Below are 21739 nucleotides of genomic sequence, written 5' to 3' on the forward strand. Positions count from 1 at the left end.
TTGAAAATGAAATTCTTCTCTTTGTGTTCTCTTTGTGAGTTCATATTTTCTTGATCTCTTGGTGAGTTCAACTCTCCTAGATCTCTGTGTGAGTTCTATGGAAAGCCCAAGGTAAGGGCAAAAGCAATCCCCGCCAGTCGTTGGAAGCGCCCTCGACTCGTGGTTTATTTTATCTTATTGTTTTCTTCTCCAACTCTTGTTTTCCTCCTCCCCACGCCAAGCCCTACCTGAGATCCAATCATCCACCGCTTTATCCACTAGCTTCCTCCACTACAACTCAAGCTCCATCAAGAAACCCCCAAACCCGACGGCAAGCCCCCTCTTCCTCCTTTGGCCGTCGGCCACCACCTTGCCCCAAGCCATGATGAAGATGTCAATCATCATAATGACTCCTTGATTATGGTCTAGCAATAAACAAAGGAGTTACCGATTTTTTAATTTCAAAATTTAAAATTAAAAAACTTTCCATATTTGCAAAATTCCGAATAATGAAAGATTTTAAATTTGAATCCAATTCAAATTTCATTGGGAGTGGAGCTATTAGTTTCCCTCTTACTTGATCTCGCTTATTTGGAAAGCATTGAATCTCCCCCCTAACCCCTTTCCCTCCTCCTCATTGCCGCCGGCCACCTAAGGTTCCTCCCCATTAATGCCACTTTAATTCCCACTTTCTGTGCTTAGAAATAAATCCTCCTCATGCCAGCCGAAACTCTTAAAGCCAAAACCTTTAATTAAGTTTCCAAAATATGATAATTGGAATTAGTAAATACTCCCTAATTTCCTCCCAGCTTCCCGCCACCCCTTATTGAATTTTCCCAAAATCTGTCCACAGGACAGTACTCACCTTTGGGAAGATTTTTGAAGAGCAAACCTGGAGCTGGCCGAGACCTGCAAAGGCTCTTCTTCTTGCCCGAGAAAGCTCCCCGCTTCTTCTTTTGGAATCCTTTCAAACCTCCTTCAAAGTTCTCATTCACGCCTCCCTCCTCTTCCCGCGAAGCTCTTGTTTGCTGCCCACATTTCAACAAAGTGTTTTCTTTGCTGCCTTGCACGTTTTGAAGACTGCAGTTTGCTGTCCAGAATACTCCCAACACCTTATAGCTGCTGTCCAAGGTTTTCCCAAGCATCCGAGGTAGCTGTCAAGAAATTTCCAAGTGTCAACGCTACTGTCCAGCCATAGTAGCAATCTTGTATTGCTATTTTGCTGGCCTTAAAGTTCAGAGTTTTCCAAAGTGCCAAGACTGTTGTCCAAAGGATCCTGAACCTCTTATGCTGTCTTTCCAGCCGAACTGCTGTCCCCTTTCATTTCAACCTTCCAACGACGTACCCGGATCGCGCATCTCTCTTGGTTTTGGGTAAACTCCTCCCCCGACTTTTTTATCTTTGAATTGCTTCTCAATTGTGGTCTAGTAGATTCATGACGATCACATTAAGGCTTCTCCGCTAAAGCCTAATAATTAGAAGAGTTGTGTGAAGGATCTTCTTGTAGAGACTAATCTCACTGTTAGTTTAGGGATCCATCGTTGAAAACCAATCATGTACGCATCGTTAGATTAAATTGAATGTTTTACGATCTTAACTCCTTTGTATGTGATTTAGCCTAAGCTTTTCTTACCGCTCTGTGTGTTTTATTTTGTCGTTTAAAATCAAATATAAAAGATATAATTATTGTGGCTTCTAAAATTAAGCGTGCAAATTTTCTTAAGCAATTCATTCATGCAATTATGTTTCACATCAATGAGCTATTTTACCTAAGTCTTGCAAAAATTTTATTGATAACCTATGTGCAAAGTTTGTATATGGGGACATGAACTCGAAGAAGATTCACATAATTTCTTGGAAGAAAACTTGTCTTTTTAAAAAAATTGGAGAATTGGGCATTCCCTGTATCAACTACTTATATCATGCCTTTTGTTGCTCTCTTATAGGCAGGATTTATAATTTGAATGGTTTACTGGCTTCTTGGTATATAATGAAATATCATTCCCAATGGCAAATTCTCTCTAGGAAACTCATTGCTCACTAGAAATTGATTTGTATGGTTGTTGTGATTACCAAAAGGAGTTTCACTTTAACATTCATTCTCATTGAAGTGCTTCTCTCATCCAGGATCCATGATGTTCTAGTAGTTCACTTTATGACATTTTGGATGCTTCCTCTCTTTCCCTTATTCCTATTCAAAGCTCCTACAGATGATGCTTATGAAGGCTTGCAACATCCTATTTGGTATTCTTTTGTTTGGTTCATAAATTTTGCCCTCATATATTCAACATATACTGGCTCTTTTTAGTTGGTGGTCTTAAAACAGCATATACTTTATCTAAAAGAGGACTTAAATGCTTTTCTTATCTAATGCTAATAGTTTCTCACCTATTTTTTGAAGGTGATGTCTCGTATAATATCATTTGCTCTTTATTTAGTTTGGTGAATTGCTTTCTACTTAGGTCAAATCTGATGCAAACTTTTGACTAGGGTTTCTTTTGGGACGACTTTTTTATTGCTTCTTAAAACAACTTTTTAATACAAAATTTTTAATTTATGTACTAAATAGCAGCTTTAAGAAGCAATAAGAAAACCGTTCAAAACGAAACCTACATCTTTATCTCCTCACATTTTAGTGCCGCTCACAAAAAAGTTTTTTTATTTACCTAAATGTTGTTCACTATATCATATCGGGAGGGAAAGGAACTACATACTTTTTTATTTTCATTATCATAGCAATACTTCTATAGTTCTTAACATTAGAAAAGCTATTAAAGCAAAAACTGCCACTTAGAAAAATCATTAAGATACCTTACATTAGATTCTTTAAGTGCTACTTCTTTATTTTCTCCATTGTGGTTGGATTGTTTTGAAATTCAATTATGGATATTTGCTTTTTGTCTCCCTGCTTTGCCCAAAATTTCAAGGCATATGCACTTGCTCGATTACTTGGGAGTTTAATTACATACAAGTGCTTGGACAATTAAGAATACTTTATATCTGTTTGGTAAAACTTTTGTCAGTTGTTTTTCCTAGATGGACATCATGGTAGCTGTCACGACCCAACCCGACCGGGACGGATCCCGCTTGCATCGGGCCGCGACACAATCATTGAAAATCCAGGATCTAGCTTTGGAATTTGCTTCAGACTTTCTTCCAAATATTAAATAGACAGAAAAACACAGAGCTACTGTAAACATCCAAATACAGAACAGTTCATCTATCTTTTCTTTCATCAAAACAATTATATACAGATACATTGCATGGCTATAGATAGAAAGAACAGAACATAAAAGTCATGACTATACAAAATCAAAAGTACAAAATACCTAATCTCAGAGCAGACACAGAACTTCTAGTCCAAGACCTCCTTTTCTTTTCCAGAACCTAAAAACCACGTAGAAAACAAGGATGAGCTAACACAGCTCAGCATGACATCACTCACCAATCTAAATCATCAGAAATTCACATCAGAAAGTAGCCGTACGAAAATCATAGAACAGATACTTGATCAACAGAAATCAAACAACTGATACAGAAAACTGAAGTCATGTTGAATCGGAGTTCAGAACAGATATCATAAAGCTTTCAAGTCATAGAGCAGACAGAATCGTACGGAATAACCAGAATCATACAGAAACCAGAAATCAGATAAAATCACATTCATATCAGATAATTCTAATCATATAATTCATAAAACAGATCATATAAGTCACAGCATAGATTATCAGATATCAAACATCAGATTTCAGATAACATATCACATATCAAATTTCATATTCCCAGACCCTTACAGAATCTCTACGGATTCTGGCTCTTTATGCCTCCCTTCCCTGACACTTACAGAATCTCGACGGATTCTGGCCCCTTATGTCTCCCTTCCCTGACACTTACAGAATCTCGACGGATTATGGCTCCTTATGTCTTCCTTTGTGCTTATAGCACCAGAACAGAACAAATATTCGAAATTCCGGAACAACTTATTTTCAGATTTTAGAGCTCATATCAGATTTTCATGACACTTGCAGAATTTCAAAGGATCCTGGCCCATTATAACTCCCTTATGATAGCATACAAACACTTCAATTCATTCAATGTATCAATTCAGAAAAATCAGAATTCGTACGAAAAATCAGCGGCATAACGGCAGTAACAGAATTTACACAAAATTCACAGATTCAAGAATTTACCAAATTATCACAGAATATCCACAACAACATTATAAGACTTTTACTGTACTGAAGTAACATTTTCCAACATCCCGATAATTTGCAATTCAATTAAAACGCCGCAGAATCCAAAATATCCGATAAAAATCTTCCAGAAAATACTCAAAACGTGCACAATTATCATCTCAGAAACATACTAAAAGTTACGTGGTAAAACTTTTGTCAGAAGAAAATAATATCAGAAATTCGCTAACGGAAATAAAATCCGGAACAGAAAAGTCGTCAAAATTCTCGTTTCTGAAAATTGAGAAAGGCAGAATGTGCCTTACCTCGAGTCAGTCAACTTCTCCAACTACGGCGACGGACGAAAACGGATGGAAGTCGCCCTAAAATCCACTTTTCTTCTTTTCTCTTCGGTTTTCTCTCTCATGGACTTTCTCTCTCTTCAAAACGACTTAAATCGGATATTTATTAAGCAGGATCGTCCCGGACGATGTTCCCGATCGTCCCGGACGATGTTCCCGATCGTCCCTGGACGATCTCCTCTGGACCAGATCGTCTAGACGAAATTAATTGCCAATTTCGTCGTCCCGAGACGAAACTCTCGGGTTCAGTTCGTCCCGACGGTTCGTCCCGATTGTTCCAGGTTAGTACAGACGAACATGCAGATTTTTTCACAATCTGCACAGATCGTCCCGGGACGATCCACTTCGTCCCGGACGATCCTGGGAGGAAAACAGCCTTTACAGTAGCTAGGGTTTTTTTTTGTATGATAATTTCGACAACCAGGGTATGATTGAGTTTTGTGCGTCTCCCACGTCAAATTGCTCGTTTCGAGTCAAATGCTAGTGCCTTTTTTTTGGGAAATTATTTTGTGTGGACTCTGGATGTAGAGAATCGTTCGAATTGCTAAGTATTTGTTGTTTACTGCGTATTTGTAGATATGCAGTAAATACTCAACAAATTCTTAGTTGTGAGTATTTGGTGAGTACTTGATATGTTTTTATTACGTATTTAATGAGTATTTACTGCATTTTGCTGATTTGCTGCGTATTTGTTACTTATTTATTGTGTATTTTAAAATACACAATAAATAAATAACAAATACTCAACAATACGGACGATTCTTTACTTCAAGAATCTACACAGAATAATTTTTACCCGTTAATTTTACTCGTTATGTTTTGTTTTTTTTGCTCTTCATAGAGATAAATTATTCTGTCCGAACACCGGACGGGAGAATCGCTGGTTCACATTCAGGCACTGAGAGGTACCGAGTACCGAGTACTGAGTACGGCTCGGTATAAACTCGGTACCGGACGTGACACATTTTTATTGGGAGCGAGAATTCGGACAAAATAACTTTTCCTTGCTAGAGCATGCTTTTTGGGGTGCAGTCATTTTAATTTGTTATTTTTGAGCTGTATTCCTCTTTTTACCGGCTGTAACCTTTTTTAGTTAACAAAAAACTGGGCTAAGCCTATACTTCCCCCAACCTCCCACCCCGCGCTTTTTTTTTTAGGGACATTTAGGCCATTTAAAGCAAACTCACACACACAACGCATACACATGAACTCGAACCTTAAACCTCTTAGTTGGAAATCAAAGCTCTCAACCAATAGGCCAAGGGGAGTTGTGTACCCCGCGCTTCCAAAAAGCAAATCTACTTATGTTTTAAGGACCTAATAATCTCGCTCCGTAAGGTGGACTTCAACAGTCTGGCGCGGTGCGGCGCGGTTCCGTTGATTGCCGTACATCGTCCCGCATCACGCTCCTGGCCGTGCTCCCCGCGAAGCCCGCAGTCTCAGATCCCTCGTTCCCTGTCCATTTATACAACAGGAAATCGTCTATCTGCTCCCTCTCCCCGCCTCCGTTTCCCCTCTTCTTTGCCTGTTTGCTCCCACTGGCGGTGCACTTCCAGCTGCATCCAGTCGTCTTCTCTGCGATCAGGCAACACGTTCTCTCCATCTCCTTTATTCTACTCTTTCCATCTCTTCTCTATTGCTCGCTTTGGGAGTTGTTTTGTTGATTCATTTTTGTAATTGGAGATCGCGCACGTGTGTTTGTGATCGGAGATATTGAGGGGATGCCATTTTGTTTGATTGAAAGTATTAAACAATGCGTAAGTATCGTGACAGATGGGGCTAATCTTTTCGTTAGCCCCTCATCTCTGTGTCATCCCTGGGATTCGAGTTATCGGGATGTCCTTGAACACGACTTTTCCGTTGGATAGGGTTTGGTGGAGTTCTTGCAATCCCGTTATTATTCTTTCAACTTTAAATACATCTTATAGTGAGAATCTCATAAGCCTAACGAAAACGTTCTTGCAATTTTATGCAACACTAAGTAAACATGGAAGCATCTTTAATGAGAACTGGCATCAAAGAAAAAACTGTCATTTGGGTGCCACGACAATTGTTGCCTAATGTTTCTCATTTTTCCCCGCACCCGACACCGGTGCATTCTGGCACCAACGTAGAATGCACTGGCATCGAGTATCTGTCTCGTGCTGCATCTCTTCTTGCGCCTCTCTTTCATTGTTCTTTCTTTATACATATTTTTTTTTTTGTACTTGAAAATCTTTTCTGCCCTTTCCCTGTGCTGCGTTCGTCATCAAGTTGATCTCTCCCGTGAAGTTATTCGCACCTTTGTCCTCGATGTTATCTTCTACTATTCATGTAGTGAATGGTGATTCCATTAGCCCATCCTTGCTGTCTATGATTCCCATGTTCCAGTCAAATCAAAGACTCCACTTATATGAATATCATCAATAAGATAAACTTTAGGTTTGTCATCAAGAACACCGTAATGAAAGGAATATAGGAGTTTGTCGCTAGGTATTTGACTAAATATGATTGTCCAATCCCTATAGAAACTATCATTAGGGCTACACAGGCAATATGACCAAACGACTGATGGTTAATGGTGAGGTTTCGCTAGAATAAGTAATAATGCGATCTCCATTTTAAGAAATTATGCGGAACTTAGTACTAACATTGATCCACAAGAAGCTCAACAAACTCTTAAAATAGCTGAAGCAAACTTGAGTAGAACTAAGGTTAAGAGACGAGCAATATGTTAGATACCTATGACTCGATTGGTGAAATGTCTTTCTCCAAAGAGGATATATTTTTTTAATGGCACAAAAAATATTTTGTTGTGAATGAACAAGATATTGAGGAATTATCCATATGTAATATCATAATTATTAATACGGGTCTTTTACACATCAAAGGGAAATCTTTTGTTACAATAGAATCAAAACTATTCTTATTTATGTCAATGTCGTTCCTCATGCTCTGTTCACACTCTTTCCTAGAAGCTGTTAGTGTTAATGATTTTTTGCAACCATATTATTTTGACAGCTTTCTACTATTCTCTTAGTGAGGTCTAAACAGAAGTCACCATCTACCTTGCACAATAAATCTACTGTCATTTAATTTTTTGAGGCTAAGTTTAATGATTTGGAAACACTATTTTCTTTCACTTTAGTTGGTAAATTTGCCTTTGGTCTCTCTGATTTTGAAATTATTCATGGTTTTATGTATGATTTATATTTGATTGGTAATTTTTTTGTTGGGATTTTTGACCCTCTTCATGCACTAATTAATGGAATCGTTTTATTCTAAACTGTTTTTCTTAGGATATATTATGTGAATGGTCTTTCAATGCACATGGCGTAGTACTCTCCATATTTTGATACTGCTTAAGAATGTAATGTTACCCTTAGTATGGGTAATTCTCCCTTGTCTTCGTATTCACTTCATTAACCAATCAACAATATACTCATTTGGTTCTATTTTTGGCATACCATTAAAGTAGATGCTACTATCTCCAGGCTCTCCAGGTTGTCTATGGCTAGAGTTCTTATTGAAAGTAATGTTCTTGCTCCTTTTGAAAGGGAGATTTGGATTCACACCTAATTCTCTTTTAACTGGTAGAAAAAGTGAATTTTAGGGTTTTCACTCCTAATTTCTAGTCTTGTGAGAATGTTTGCCATGAATATTCTAATTTCTTCAAGGCTCATCTCGAATTAAGAAAGTATCCTATGGAGTACCCAATGCTCAAGAAAATGCTAATCTATGGTAAATACAAATGAATGTTTGTCATGATGTGGGATCGCAAGATTTTTCTTTGGTAAATACAAATGATCAAAATCACCATACAAACTTTGTTGATGATGTTCTCACCATCTTGCCTCCCTTGGATTATACTTAAGCTCTAGTTCTTTTTGTTGCTTTAAGCTGGTGGTTTGATGAATCTCAATATCTTTCTTTCACTTACAGATGTTAGGCTAGCTACATCTTAAAGAACTAAGTATGGGAAACTTAATTGCCAACCTAGTGCGGGTGTTACCTCTACTCCAAATGTTATTACTTTTTTTTTACTCCTAGTTGTGGCATCCCATGTTACTTATTATCATTCTGAATTGGAGAGTGATAGTGATTTAGGCAATTAGGCTTTGATAAATCACAATATTTTGCTTAAAGTTTTCCAAGTATTGAAAACTAAGTTGGTAAATGGTTTCAAGAAGAAAGCATTTGTTCATTCCAAAAATTATTGTTATTCTTATATTCTTCTTCTTGTTGTTGTTCTAATTTTTTTTGCATTTCAGTTATATCTCATCTTCTTCTCTCAAGTCCCTTCTCTTTGTCCCGCTCTCAACTTCACGCTTGCTAACGTTACATCATTTGGTGTCAGAGCCAATCAATCCTTACTTTCACTAATTATTTCGTTTTGCTTTATCTTGAATATTTTCCCCAATCAATAAACATTTTTCGGAGCCTTTCTAGTTTTCATGGAGCTACTACATCACTGATCAATTTCTTTCTTTGGATGTTTTGAATTTATGGCTAGTTATATTTTTGATGAGTGTGCCAAACAATACCAAAAGACTTATCATCATTGGCATTAACAATATGGTTATGATGAATATTAGAACCACAAGCATGTGAAATCTTCACAGTAGAGTTCACACACTTGATCTCATCAACATCAATATTCATATCAAATTCATGAATATTATTTATATATTGCTAATTATCCATCCCAATATACTTATAAGTTTCATGATAAATCAATTTTCACCGAAATTGAACAATTTTATGATTCACTTAAACATGTTTAATATTGTCATCAACAATTTCAACAACACATGCAAGTATCTCAATCTCAGTTGGTGATAATATTTCAAAGAAGCACATCAACATTCTAAATCATAAAGAAGCTTTTGCTTGTTTATATTTGGAAATTATTGAAGAAATAAATGAGAAAGATGTTGCAGATAAATTTGAAATTGATCCAATAGTTATGATTTCTATTGTTTGACCAAATCTTCTATAATGATTGATAATATATCTCCGAGTAAATTTGAGTCTATAGAGAGGTTATTGTAGTTTTGAGCTGCTTTAAATGTTTCTAAAGGAGGACCCGCAACTTCCAACTCTACTTTCATCTTCTTTAGCAGTCCTGATTTCTAGCGTGTTTTCTCTTCCACCACATGTGATGCATCCCGATATTACATCCTTCATTCCAAAACAAGGATTGTTCCTATTTGCTTGCACCTATTCTTATTCTTCGGTCCTTATCCCTACTACTTAGCTTTCCATTGAGTTTGTGCAACCAACATCTTCCATAGCAAAATTGATTTTTCTACTTTCATAGATAAGATGAATGCTTTGGCGCAATCGTCACTTAAATATCTAGATATTTGCCTTGAGGTACTTGCATATTCTCTTGCTGATTGTAAAGCTCTGAATAAATTAGTTCGACCTCTCCACAATCAGGATACTTCCAACTTTTCAGATATAAACTTCCTTAGACTCATATAAATGTAGGACAAATATGGCTGTTAGAATTCTCTTCCATATTAGTTTATAGGAATACATCCATTTAATATTGACATATTTTAAAAAAAAATTTATAATAATAATAAGGAAACATGAATAGTTTTTTTAAGTAGTTAATATATTATGAAAAAAGTATTAAATTATAATCCCTAAGTCGACACTTTTGATACTATATTAATGAATTGGATTATTGAATTTAAGGTTCATTTCTTGCTATTCTCCTATTCTTCTTCTTCTTGTGTTTTCAGTGGATTTCAATTATCTCCCCTCTTCCTTTGGGTCCATTCTTCCAACGCTCGTTCACCTTCCCTAATATTTGTGTTACATCAAAGATTTTTTTTAAGTTAAGTATGCATCTTTATATATTGATTATATAGAAGGATATTTATTGGGAGTAATATTAATAATGATCAATCAATATTGGTGGAAGATCTAGTGTGTTTTGGGTTTGTTTAACCGAGTAATTTGGGTATATATAAGTGTATAACTTCTATAATTGAGATTGAGTGTTTAAAATAGGATAATAGTTTATGAGTAATATGTGATAAGATAATATAATGGGGGCTTAAAAAGAAAGTTCATAATACCCGTATTAGATTGGCCAAGTGAAGGATGCTATCCAGTCGATTTAGAGTGAGTTAGGCTTTATGCGAACTTAAAATTTAAAATAAATACTTGTCACAAACTCAGCTTGAAAAGATTCACTTAAAATTGATTTTAATTATGAATATACATAAATATACATACTATATAATATGTTATAAATATTTTATATAAATGCTTGTTTCAAATTGAATTGAATGATATTCAAACTATTTAGAGCAAACCCAAAATTGATTTTGACTTCTAGTGGAGCTCAAAAGTCGAATCAATGTTATGTCAAGTCAAATTTCGAGCAATTTATGAGCCTGTTTTGGTCTTTTTAGTCTTAGACCCTACAATATGCATTTGAATGTTTAGCACTAAAGAAGCCATTAATAGTTATGTTGAATGGGACACAAATGAGAATGTTAAGATTAATGTGTGGTAAAATTTTTAAGTATAAATTAAGAATTGGTTTTATCATATAGATGGTGGGATTATCATCTATTGAATATAAGATATGGGATATAGATTTAGATGGTTATGCACAGTGAATTATAGAAGATGCACCATTAAGATGAGTAGCTAAGTTTAATGTGGAAGATTTTTGTAAGATAATGGGTAGACAAAAGTAATGTACCTAGAATAGGTTTAAACAAAATAGAGTAAAACTCGGTTGGTAGTTTTCTAACGGGGTTACTGATTGTGATGTTGACGCTTGCTTTTGAATTTTTTTTATTAGTTTGGTTGCTTCTTTGAAGATCTCACTTCTTTTTTCTTTAACCATGTAATTTTGATTTTTTTATTAGTGCTATTCCTGAGTTACATTACTTTTCTGGTTTACGCACACCCATGTCCGTTCTTTTCTTTGTACACGCCGTATAACTAGAGGTTTTAGTTTTCTGCTAGTTTATTGGATGCTAGGAGGAATGATGGATGCACATGCATCCTAAAAAAGTATTATGAGCTCAATTATTCGAAAACTGTACACTTTAGCTTTCATATCTTGAATAATTCCTAGTTTCAAAGTACTTGATTCTTTTTTTTGGGGGGGGATAAGCTGCAAGAACGATTTAGTATCAATCTCTTCTTTTCATTTCTGCAGAAGGTAAAATGATGGATGGAACGGAGAAAGGAAATTCTGATAAAAAACTGTATGCACGAATGCGCTTGTGGGAATTTGCAGACAAATATATCTTTGAACCAATTGATAATGCCATTGCTGATTCTTATTTATCAATCAGCCGGGCAGATGGATCAATGGCTTTAATTGGTTTGTATTGTTACACTTTTGCTTTACGCTTGAAACTGCAGTGACAATATATTTATGATGCACGTTGGTCATTTGCCTGAGTTTTGTTTCCTGCAGATTGGGTTACCGTAACAGTTTTTTTCACTTTTTCTACTATCTGGTCATGTCAATGATTTTTCTGTATGTATTTTTGTGCTGATGGGGTGGCTGCTAAATGATTGAAAAATAATTGAAACTTTTGTTCATCAACTAAGAAGAAATTTAAGCTGCTATAATTATTATATCAACAAGAAGACAAAGGATGTTGATTCAAGTTGGTTGTTTTAAATATGAAGCAAAACAGCTCTATGGGTTATGAGTTGGGAATCACTAAGTATATATAATCGTACACGCCATTAATTTATTTGATTGGGAAGTTCATTCGACATCTGGAATAAAGGGGAAATAAAATTTCCTGAAATTAATTTTTGGCGCTGGATATATTCTGCTTGTATGCCTCCTAAAACCGGAGATATAGAGAAGCATCTTAGGCAACCGCAACCACTGAAAATATGGTTTCTTTGTAGAAATTATTCTTGTTACTACCTTGAGATATTGCTGACACATTTCTAATTGATTTGGTGCCTAAAAATGTATATAATCTGTCATTATGCGGTCTAATGGTGTTTGAAGGTTCTTTCAGTAAGTAGTTAAGAATCACACACTTGCTGGTGCTATCACTGAAAATAAGTTTTTTTGGCTAGTACAAGCAAAAAAATCAGCTAAAGGCTGATTCTTTTCTGAAAGTGGTCGTAATTATGTTGGATATTTTGAACATGATCTGGATTAGTTATGAAGTATGAACTGTTTTGTTACGTTCTAAATGCATTATTATTTTATATCAAGGTTGCATCCCATGTAGTAAATTTTTCATGGTGACAAATTATATAATTCTATTTTGCTATGAATTTTAGACCTGAGATTCATTATAACTGAATTGGCGAAATTTTTAAAAGGAGCAGCTTAATAATTAGAATTAGTCACAGGAGCTGAGTGGGAGATTAATTTGAGGAGCAGAATCGTGATTGATTTTTTCAGTTTTAAGAAATGGTAAAATAGATTAACGATTTATATGAAACCGTGAAGGATAATTCCGGTTTGATTAGAAACTGGTTAGAAACCGAAAAAGTGATTTCCGATTTTGGTAGAAACTGGAAATTATTTCTCTGGCTTCTAATTACCAAAAATATTGAATTAATTGGCTTGTTATTAGGCATTGAGTTTGAGGGAATTTTTTTTTCAAGCAGTAAATGTGGACCGTGCAACGTGAAATGCTCCTTGGAAATTTCAGATTGATTTTTTTTGCATGTAATGCCAAGCATCCAATGTGAAAAGCAAAGTGAAAATTTTGGTCAGATTAGCCGACAATAGCTTGAATTATTGGTTTAAATATTGTTGTAGTTGATTGTGGAACAGTCAATAACTTAAATTATTGAAATTAAATGAGCTATAGCAGTCATTTTATGCTATAGCTAAATTTAATAATAATAGTCTTCTTTTAAAAATTTGGCCAAATTGGTACCGAACTAATGGTCTAGTATTCCAAACTACTAAATCTTAAGAGGTGAACGGAGTAGAATCGTAAAATTGAAATACAGTTTTAAGTGAAATCAGGAAAAACTTTTATGGTTTTAGTAAACCGGAAAAATATATTCGGGTTTCTAAGAAACCGGAAAGAAATGCTAGTTTCTTGAGAAACTGTATTTCCTTTCACGGTTTATTTATAAGCTGTAAACTAAACCATTATTTTGATACTTGTCTTTTCCAAATCTATGAAATTCTGTGCATAATCTATGTTATTTTAAATAATTATTATATTGTGGAATTGTTATCTTAGAATTGAAGAAAATTATATTATAAAAAAGACCCTTGGATAGATTACATGACCTTTACAACTTTGTGAATTAAAGCTTGAAGTCAAATTTCCTGTTATAGATGCTAAACACACTTGTATGGCATATTAGGATGGTCTTGTCTTCAATATTATGAAATTGCACCTTCCACCTTGTAGAGTGTTTCAAGTATATTTGATCTAGTTTTTTCTAGATAATACATATCGATAAAATTATTCCACTGAATTTTTTTTTCAAGAGGTGGTTAGATAACAATAAAAGGGTGAGGCAAAAAATTCTACACTTCAAAGATTAAAATTATAATAATATAACTTGCTATTATTATTATAAGTTAAATCTAATTTTGTTATTTATAACTTTATTATCAAACAACTAATATGATTAACTAAAATAAACATATTTTGACAGCTGCTAAAAAAGAATAATACATGGAAACACAATTTAAATTGATAAAACATAAAATGTTTTATGCCCAAAGAAATTTTTTTTTATTTTTTTGAAAATTATGAAAACTTTATAATCTTAAGTATTTAATTTAAGCAAATATAACCATATATATTTGGTCAATAGATCTTAGCAGATATCACATGATATTTTAATTCAACATTAAGATGCATAAAGGAGGTCCAAACACATTCCACAAATAATTTAAGACGTCGACATGGAATACTATATATATATACATATATTTTTAATTACAATGCTAATTATTAAGTGCATGAAAAATTTCCTACAAAAAATTAGTGATTGTCTAAATTAACCTTATCAGATATTCGCTTCTCCTCGAAATCTTTCGCACTCTTCCAATACTTCTGCATTGCTCTTGCAAACTTAGCTGTGGTTACTCTTCCCCATCAAACATCCTATTTATCATGTGGTTACTCTTCCCCATCAAATATCCTATTTATCATGATATAAAATGATTGCTATAGCTTATTTAATTTCAATGATTTAGTTAATAATTCAAGCTATTCAACGTTTCACAATCAACTACAAAAGTATTTGAACCAATAATTCAAGCTATTGTTGATCAATCTGACCGAAATTTTCACTTTGCTTTTCATGTTGGATGGTTGACAATGCATGCAGAAAAATCAATTTGAAATTTGCGGGGAGCATTTCACGTTGGAAAGTCTACACCTCCGGCATGAAAAAAAAAAAAATCCCTCAAACTTAGTGTCTGAATAACATGCCAATTAAATTAATTTTTTGGTAATTAGAAACTGGAGAAACGATTTCCGATTTCTAGAGAAAATGGAAAACGACTTTCAGGTTTGTACTGTAACCGGAAAACACTTTTTCGTTTTCTAACTGGTTTCTAATGAAGCCGGAATTATCCTTCATGTGATGCGGACATCCAACCGTCCATGCTTATCCGAGGAGCTGAAGATCGACGGCCGAGATCACTTTATTTCATTTCAGTTTATTAAGTGTATTTTTATTTAATTTTTGCAATTTCCCTTTTTACCCTCTTGTCTTATGTAAGCCCAAGGGGCAAATGTGTCTTTTAATTTCTTTTGAGGCCTATATATAGAGGCCCCTTCTCTTGTATTTGGATGATGAATTATTGATAATGAAAATTTTATGTTCTTGTTGATCTCTTAGTGAGTTCACTCTCCTCGATCTCTTAGTGAGTTCGTAGGAAAAACTAGATCTCTTTGTGAGTTCTAGGTTTCTTGTATTTCATTTCCTTTTAGTTCTCTTTGATCTATTCGTTGTTGTGGAGATCGAGTCTTGAAGATTAAAAGGGTGGTGGAATCAAAGCAACGAAAATCCTCAGATTTTCTCCTCTTCCCCTCCCCTCACCTTGCTGTCGCCGACCCCTTGGAACCATCCAGACCACCGGCTTACAAGGTCCAACCCGCCGGCCTTCAAGGCTCCTCCCGCCGGCCAATCCTCCACCAGCAGCCGCCGGCCAGCTCCAGCCCGCCGGTCCCCTCCCACCTTGCCGCCGCCTCCTTCTCCCCCTCTTCTTTTGAATTTCAAATATGAAATTTAGGAGTTTCATTAGCCATTAAATGTTTCCTAAATTGCCTCCTTAATTCAAGCAATCAAAATAAATTGAAATTGAATTTCGAATTTGAAATTCAAATTCAATCCAATTGATTGTTTTAATTTAGGAATCTTCCTTCCTTATTAAATCTGAAATTTTAATTTCAGATTTTGTAAAATCAAAATCTGAAATTAAAATGGTGGTCCCCACTCTCTCAAAACTCATCCCCTCTCTCCTCCTCATGTGGCCGGCCCCTTAATGGCCTCCCCTCCCTCTCCTAATCACATTAATGACTCCACAAAATCAGCCCAACTTTCTCCCAATTGAATGATTAATAATCCTCCTCTTTAATTTGGGAATTCAAAATTGGATTTCACTTAATTTTCCCTCCCAAATCACTTAATCTGAAATTTAATTTCAGATTTTCATTCTCTCCCCAAATTGATTTGGGATTTAATTAGTCTTGCCACCTAGGCAAGTAAATGGCGTTTCCGTTTCACATCATCATGGTTTCATATAAACCGTTAATCTGCTTTACGGTTTCTTAAAACCGGAAAAATCAATCACGATTCTGCTCCTTCTCAAATTAATCTCCCACTCAACTCCTGTGACTAATTCTAATTATTAAGCTGCTCCTTTTAAAAATTTCGTCATCTTAAGATTCAACTGTTGATATAGTGCAATGCTAACTATGCAGTTATATTTTACTGTTTCTTCAGTTTTAGGTCTGTTTTCTTAGTTTTATTTTACTTTTCGTATAAATGAATTGGCTTTTAGCATCTATATTGTTACAAGTTAGCATTTGACAGTTGCAGTAAAATTCAGCAATCTTTGGTTTAGAGTCAAGATTTTGAGCTGTAGGAAACATTATTATTATTATTATTATTATTATTTTTTTTTTGTAGGAGAGCTTCCACAGTGTGGACAAATGCAATCACCAAAGGTTCGCCTTGTTTTTGGTGTTATTGGAATGCTTAGGCTTATAGCAGGCAAGTGAGCTGTTTTCTTTATCCATGCTAAACCTTGATTTATGTACTATTTAATGGGAACCTGCGTTATTTGCTTTGCAGCGATTTGAGTTTTTTCTTGTAATAGCCGATTTCTTTGCTCTTGACAAGAATTTTACATTTCTGCATTCTGTTTATTGTATTAAATGTCTGTTTTCTCAATTCATGCCATCATCTGTTTTTTATATCCAATTTTTTAAACGGCAGGGGCTTATCTGTTTGTAATTACGAGTCGTGAATGTGTTGGAACTTACTTGGGTCACCCTATTTACAAAGTCTCAACCCTTGAAATTTTGCCTTGCAACATGTCTGTTGATAGTTCCTCTGTCGAACAGGTCAACGAAGTTGCTTATGAGCAGTTTTTATTCTGATTATTTATTATGTATGTTTAACTCTGCCTGATTATCCTAATTATGGCAGAAAAAGATGGAGGCTGAATTCTCAACCCTCTTATATGCTGCTGAAAAGACCCATGGTCTCTATTTCTCTTATGAAGTCAACTTGACTCTCTGGTTAGTAGTTATTGACCTTTTTTCTTTTGACTATTTATTTAATAGATGAAAGTCATCTCTCACTTGCATGACCTTACATTGTTCGGTAACTTATTGATACTTGATTACGTGAAATTAATTGGAAATGAGAAAAATATAAGGATATTGGTGAATGTTATATAAGTTATTGTATGTCGGAAAATGTAATGATAGGAATGAGTTAAGATAGTAATGGATAGGAAGTTGAAAATTAAAACCATTGAGGTGAAAAGGTTTTTGTTATTAAGATAATTATTAATGAAGACATTATGATTGTAGTTAGTGCTTATGTAATGCAAGATGGATTAGAAGATAATTTTGTAAAATTAATTTTGAGAAGACATGTATGAAATACTATAATATAGGGTTAGGAATAAATAATATTTATTTAAGGTGAGTTAGTTATAGTAGAATGGGCTATGAAAGAATTCATGGTGGGTTTGAATTAGGAGATAAAAATATAATATGAGAATCTATACTTAATTTCGTATTAGTCTATAATTCTGCAATACCAAACACATATTTAAAAAAATGAGAACACTTTGTTACTTACAAAAATGGAGCCAACAAATCATAAATAAAATTATTCTTACTTAGGAGGAAAGAAAATACTCTTATGAAGAGTGTTTGATCACCATTCACCAAATATATAGTAGTAGTTATGATCGTGTATATTAAAAAAAAAAAAAAGAATAGAAGACAAATGATTGTCCTAGGATATGAGATGGAAGTTGAAAGGTCAGAAATCACCAATCTTTCGTGATAGGTTGCTAAGAAAAGCAAATTAAAATTATTTAGTTGAGTCAAACATGTTGTGAGACTCTATAATTAGTTCTACTAAGAAAATTGTTGTAGAAGTTCCAGGAAAGTCTATAAATTGGTCTTACATTAATAAATAGAGCGAGCAGGTACACAAGCTTAATCAGGAAAAGAAATATGCTTTTAAAAATGACAAAAATTGAATAATATTAAGATTTATAATGATCATAAGAAATCTAGAAGTCTTGGTAAGAGTACAATTACAATATGAAAGCTAAATCTTTGGATGATTTATGTGTAAGTGTTGAATTAAAAAAAAAAAAGAATTAAAATGAATGAATGATGAATAATACGATTTATTCATACAATTGTTACATTGGGTCCAATTGATAATTAATACAACTACTATCAATCCTTTAAGCAGTCATATAACAGCTGTAATATAGCCATGGGCAACATTGAGTAATAGTAATGGGGTTGCAGGCAACAAATATTCGCCCCAACAAACAGCGGCTATCAATGTCCTCTATGATGGCAACAATTATAGATAATAGTCATTTACTTGGGTTAATAATTTCAAACTTCAAGTGATGACAAAGTATAAGAATAAATTGAAGTGTTCAGTTCAAGCTACAGTTCACACCCAACTGCTGACTTAATGCTAAGAGAAATAATATTTTTACATAAATAATAGTTCAATATATGTATAACTGCAAAACAGTTAAACGCCGGCAATAGAAGAAGGATAACGACATGTTCTCCTGCACGTCACACGTCTCCACGATTGCCAAGATAAATTGCCGGCTCCCGTATGAAATAGCAAAGAAACAAACGAGGAAGGTTTACGTGAAAGTATTCACTGGGCAATCGAGAAAAACCTCCCTGAGCTTTCCGACTCGAAGCCAATTGCAGCTCTGTGATCTCCCGTCGGCCTCCATCAATCACATCAAGCCGAGCCTTCTGATTGAATTTCTCCGCCGTATGTCTGCGCCCGGCTCAGCTTCGCCTGACACCTCTGACTCCTCCTGACCTCTCTCACGCGATCAAATCGCGATTGAATAAATTGATATGATTAAACATTAAAGCATAATTTAATAAAAAAATCAAAATTTAATCAACTAATTTAATTTAAAGTATAATTAAATAGTTAATTTTAAAATAAATAAAAAACATAAGATTAAATTCTAAATTCATCAATTTCTAAATGAAATTAAAATAGGATTAAAACTAAGATTTAATAAATAAAATCAATTGATTAAATCAAATTTCGAAATTAAATATCATTTAATTAAATCAAAACTTGAACTGATTTAAACTAAACCAACTTAATATTAATTTAATCAATTTTATCGATTTAATTAAGTAAGAGAAATCTAAATCATCAAATAATTAATTTTGAAATAAATATAAAATTTATTAAAATCAAAATTTTAATTAAATTAAAACTCAAAATTCAAAATTAAAACCTTTTAATCAATTGGATTAAATTGAGCAACCAATTTAATCGATTATATATCTTTTAAAAAAATAACATTTAAAATTTAAACACATCAAAATCAAATTGTGTAATAAATTTTAATTGAAACTATTTGAACAATCAATTTAAATAATTGAATAGTTTAAAAATACCTTCAACATTTAAAATTTACGAACTTAGCAAATTAAAAATTTAAATTAAGTTTAACTCTTAATTAATTAACGCAATTAATTTAAATAAAATCAAACATGAAAGAAAACATAAAACATAAAATGCAGGAAATAAATGTTTTCCACTATCCAACCATGTACAAACTACTAAACAACTCAAACAGATCTCCAACTGAGTAGCTCAAACAAGTAATTCTCCAACAAACTGCAAGCTCTAACAAAGCACTCAACACAATCTTTGGCACTTAAATCTCAACTGCAACTACCTGAAAGCTTTATAAACTGCTGGCTATGAGCATCTGCAAACAAGCAGATAAAAGTCAGTAGATCTTAAATAAAATTAATGCTGAAAAGAGTAAAGCTAACTACTGTAGGTAAAATAAAGTGCTGGAAAATGGGTAAAAAAACAAACAATAGTGTTAAAGTAGAGTGAAAACTACTGTAGTAGGAAAAACTACGAGCACAAAATAACAAGTCACTGATGCTGATGTCAAAATCCTAAACCGCTTAGAGTTTTTGGCTAATGTTTTTTGTACAGCTTTCCTTCTTAGAATAGTTGCCAAACATACCTTTTTGATTATTGGACCTTGGCAAACCTGGTTTAGGTTCGTAAGGCTTGTTTCTACTTGCATTTGGTGTAGAGACAACATGTAAAACAACATTGTCCCTAATTGATGCGGTTTCTAACATCAACACATCTCCTTTCTTCACTTCTAATGATAGAGAAGGTTTCATTTCATTTGGAATGGAATGCTTTTCCAAGTATTTGATTGCATACTTGGTTATTTTCAATATTTGGCTCTGTTAGAAATTCATAAATTCATCTCTTTATACAAAAATTTGTAGTGTTGCAACATATTCATTGCATCTCATTTTGATATGCTAATAGTAATTGAGTTCATGCCACATTTTTTCATTTTGTTATAGTATTCCGTAACCGAAGTGTATCTTGCTTAGTGATGTGAATTTTTTTTATAATCTTATAGACTAAGGCAGTATTACGCAGCTTGGAATATATTTATTTTATTGTGTTATTGGTATTCTTGGCTGTGTTAGGAACATATATGTTCTGCTGACTTCTTATATCATTGAACATCATGTTGAAGACATAATTAAGAAACCTTCCATATCCCATGTGGCAAAATTGAGATCATCTTCACTCAGCAATAAGGTGCTCCAACTTTTCCTTTTCCTTTTCCTTTGAGAAGGTTTTTTGCAATCTAGCATCAATTAAGTTAATCTCTTCCATTCGATTTGAATAAAGGTTGAAGGTTTTGGTACTCACCTAGAAAATTTCGATTCAAATCATTTGATTGGTCAACTACTTCTAATATGCAAGATATTTACCTTTAAAAGAAAAGAGGATATTATCTTAGCAGAGTGGGTGTCTTGCAGCGTTGGTTGGAGCTAGATTTCCAGCGGCAAATATTAGATTGTACAACACGATAGGTGATAGAGGGTATTTTGAACTAAAGATAGAACCAATAAAAAAAAAAAGGAAAACTTAGGACTCTTCCCGGATATTTGATACCATGAAGAGAGGATAACTGATTTGGATTTGTGTAGTTCATTGGTGTTTTACCGCTTTGGTTTGGGTTATAATTGTTAATTTCTATTTATGAAAAGTCCTAATTACATTGTAAATAAAAGAAAATACTCTATAGCTTTCACATTTATTTTCTTGGAAATATAAAGGGATTTTCTCTCTAAGGCCCATGAATTGCCAGTGATGGATGGTAAAATGGATGAAAAGCTTTGTAATTCCATATATTGCCAAGTTGGCTAATATTTATGCCAGCACAGAGTAATTATATTAGTTAAGATTTTACTGATACAAATCCTACCGAGGGCTTTCCGGTTTCAATCTAAAAAGCCTAATGAGGATCAGATCTTTGCGTTTCCAAGAAGCCAAGAAATACAATTTTTTAAAATCCAAAAAATCCACCCACACACTTTCCTTTTGACGTTTTCCTTCATGAGCTTCATCTTTATGAAACCCTTTTGGAGATGAACATCAGAATACAACTAGAAGAAGCAACATTCATCCCAGCTATAATGCTAATGGTGATGTTTCTTAAAT

General features: G+C 34.0%; 1 protein-coding gene across 1 annotated transcript in view; it reads left to right on the forward strand.

Annotated features, from left to right (window-relative positions):
• The first annotated feature begins 5793 nt into the window (after positions 1–5793).
• Positions 5794–21739, forward strand: part of LOC110100400 (phosphoinositide phosphatase SAC7) — a 74544-nt gene continuing 58598 nt past the window's right edge. Inside the window, exons 1-5 of the mRNA XM_020827890.2 lie at positions 5794–6098; positions 11685–11852; positions 16622–16705; positions 16931–17058; positions 17144–17235. Of these exons, the coding sequence (XP_020683549.1) occupies positions 11693–11852; positions 16622–16705; positions 16931–17058; positions 17144–17235 (464 nt within the window). The 5' untranslated portion in view covers positions 5794–6098; positions 11685–11692. The remainder of the gene's footprint in view (positions 6099–11684; positions 11853–16621; positions 16706–16930; positions 17059–17143; positions 17236–21739) is intronic.

Source organism: Dendrobium catenatum, unplaced genomic scaffold, assembly GCF_001605985.2.
Source record: "Dendrobium catenatum unplaced genomic scaffold, ASM160598v2 fragScaff_scaffold_1220, whole genome shotgun sequence".
Classification (NCBI taxonomy): Eukaryota; Viridiplantae; Streptophyta; class Magnoliopsida; order Asparagales; family Orchidaceae; genus Dendrobium; species Dendrobium catenatum.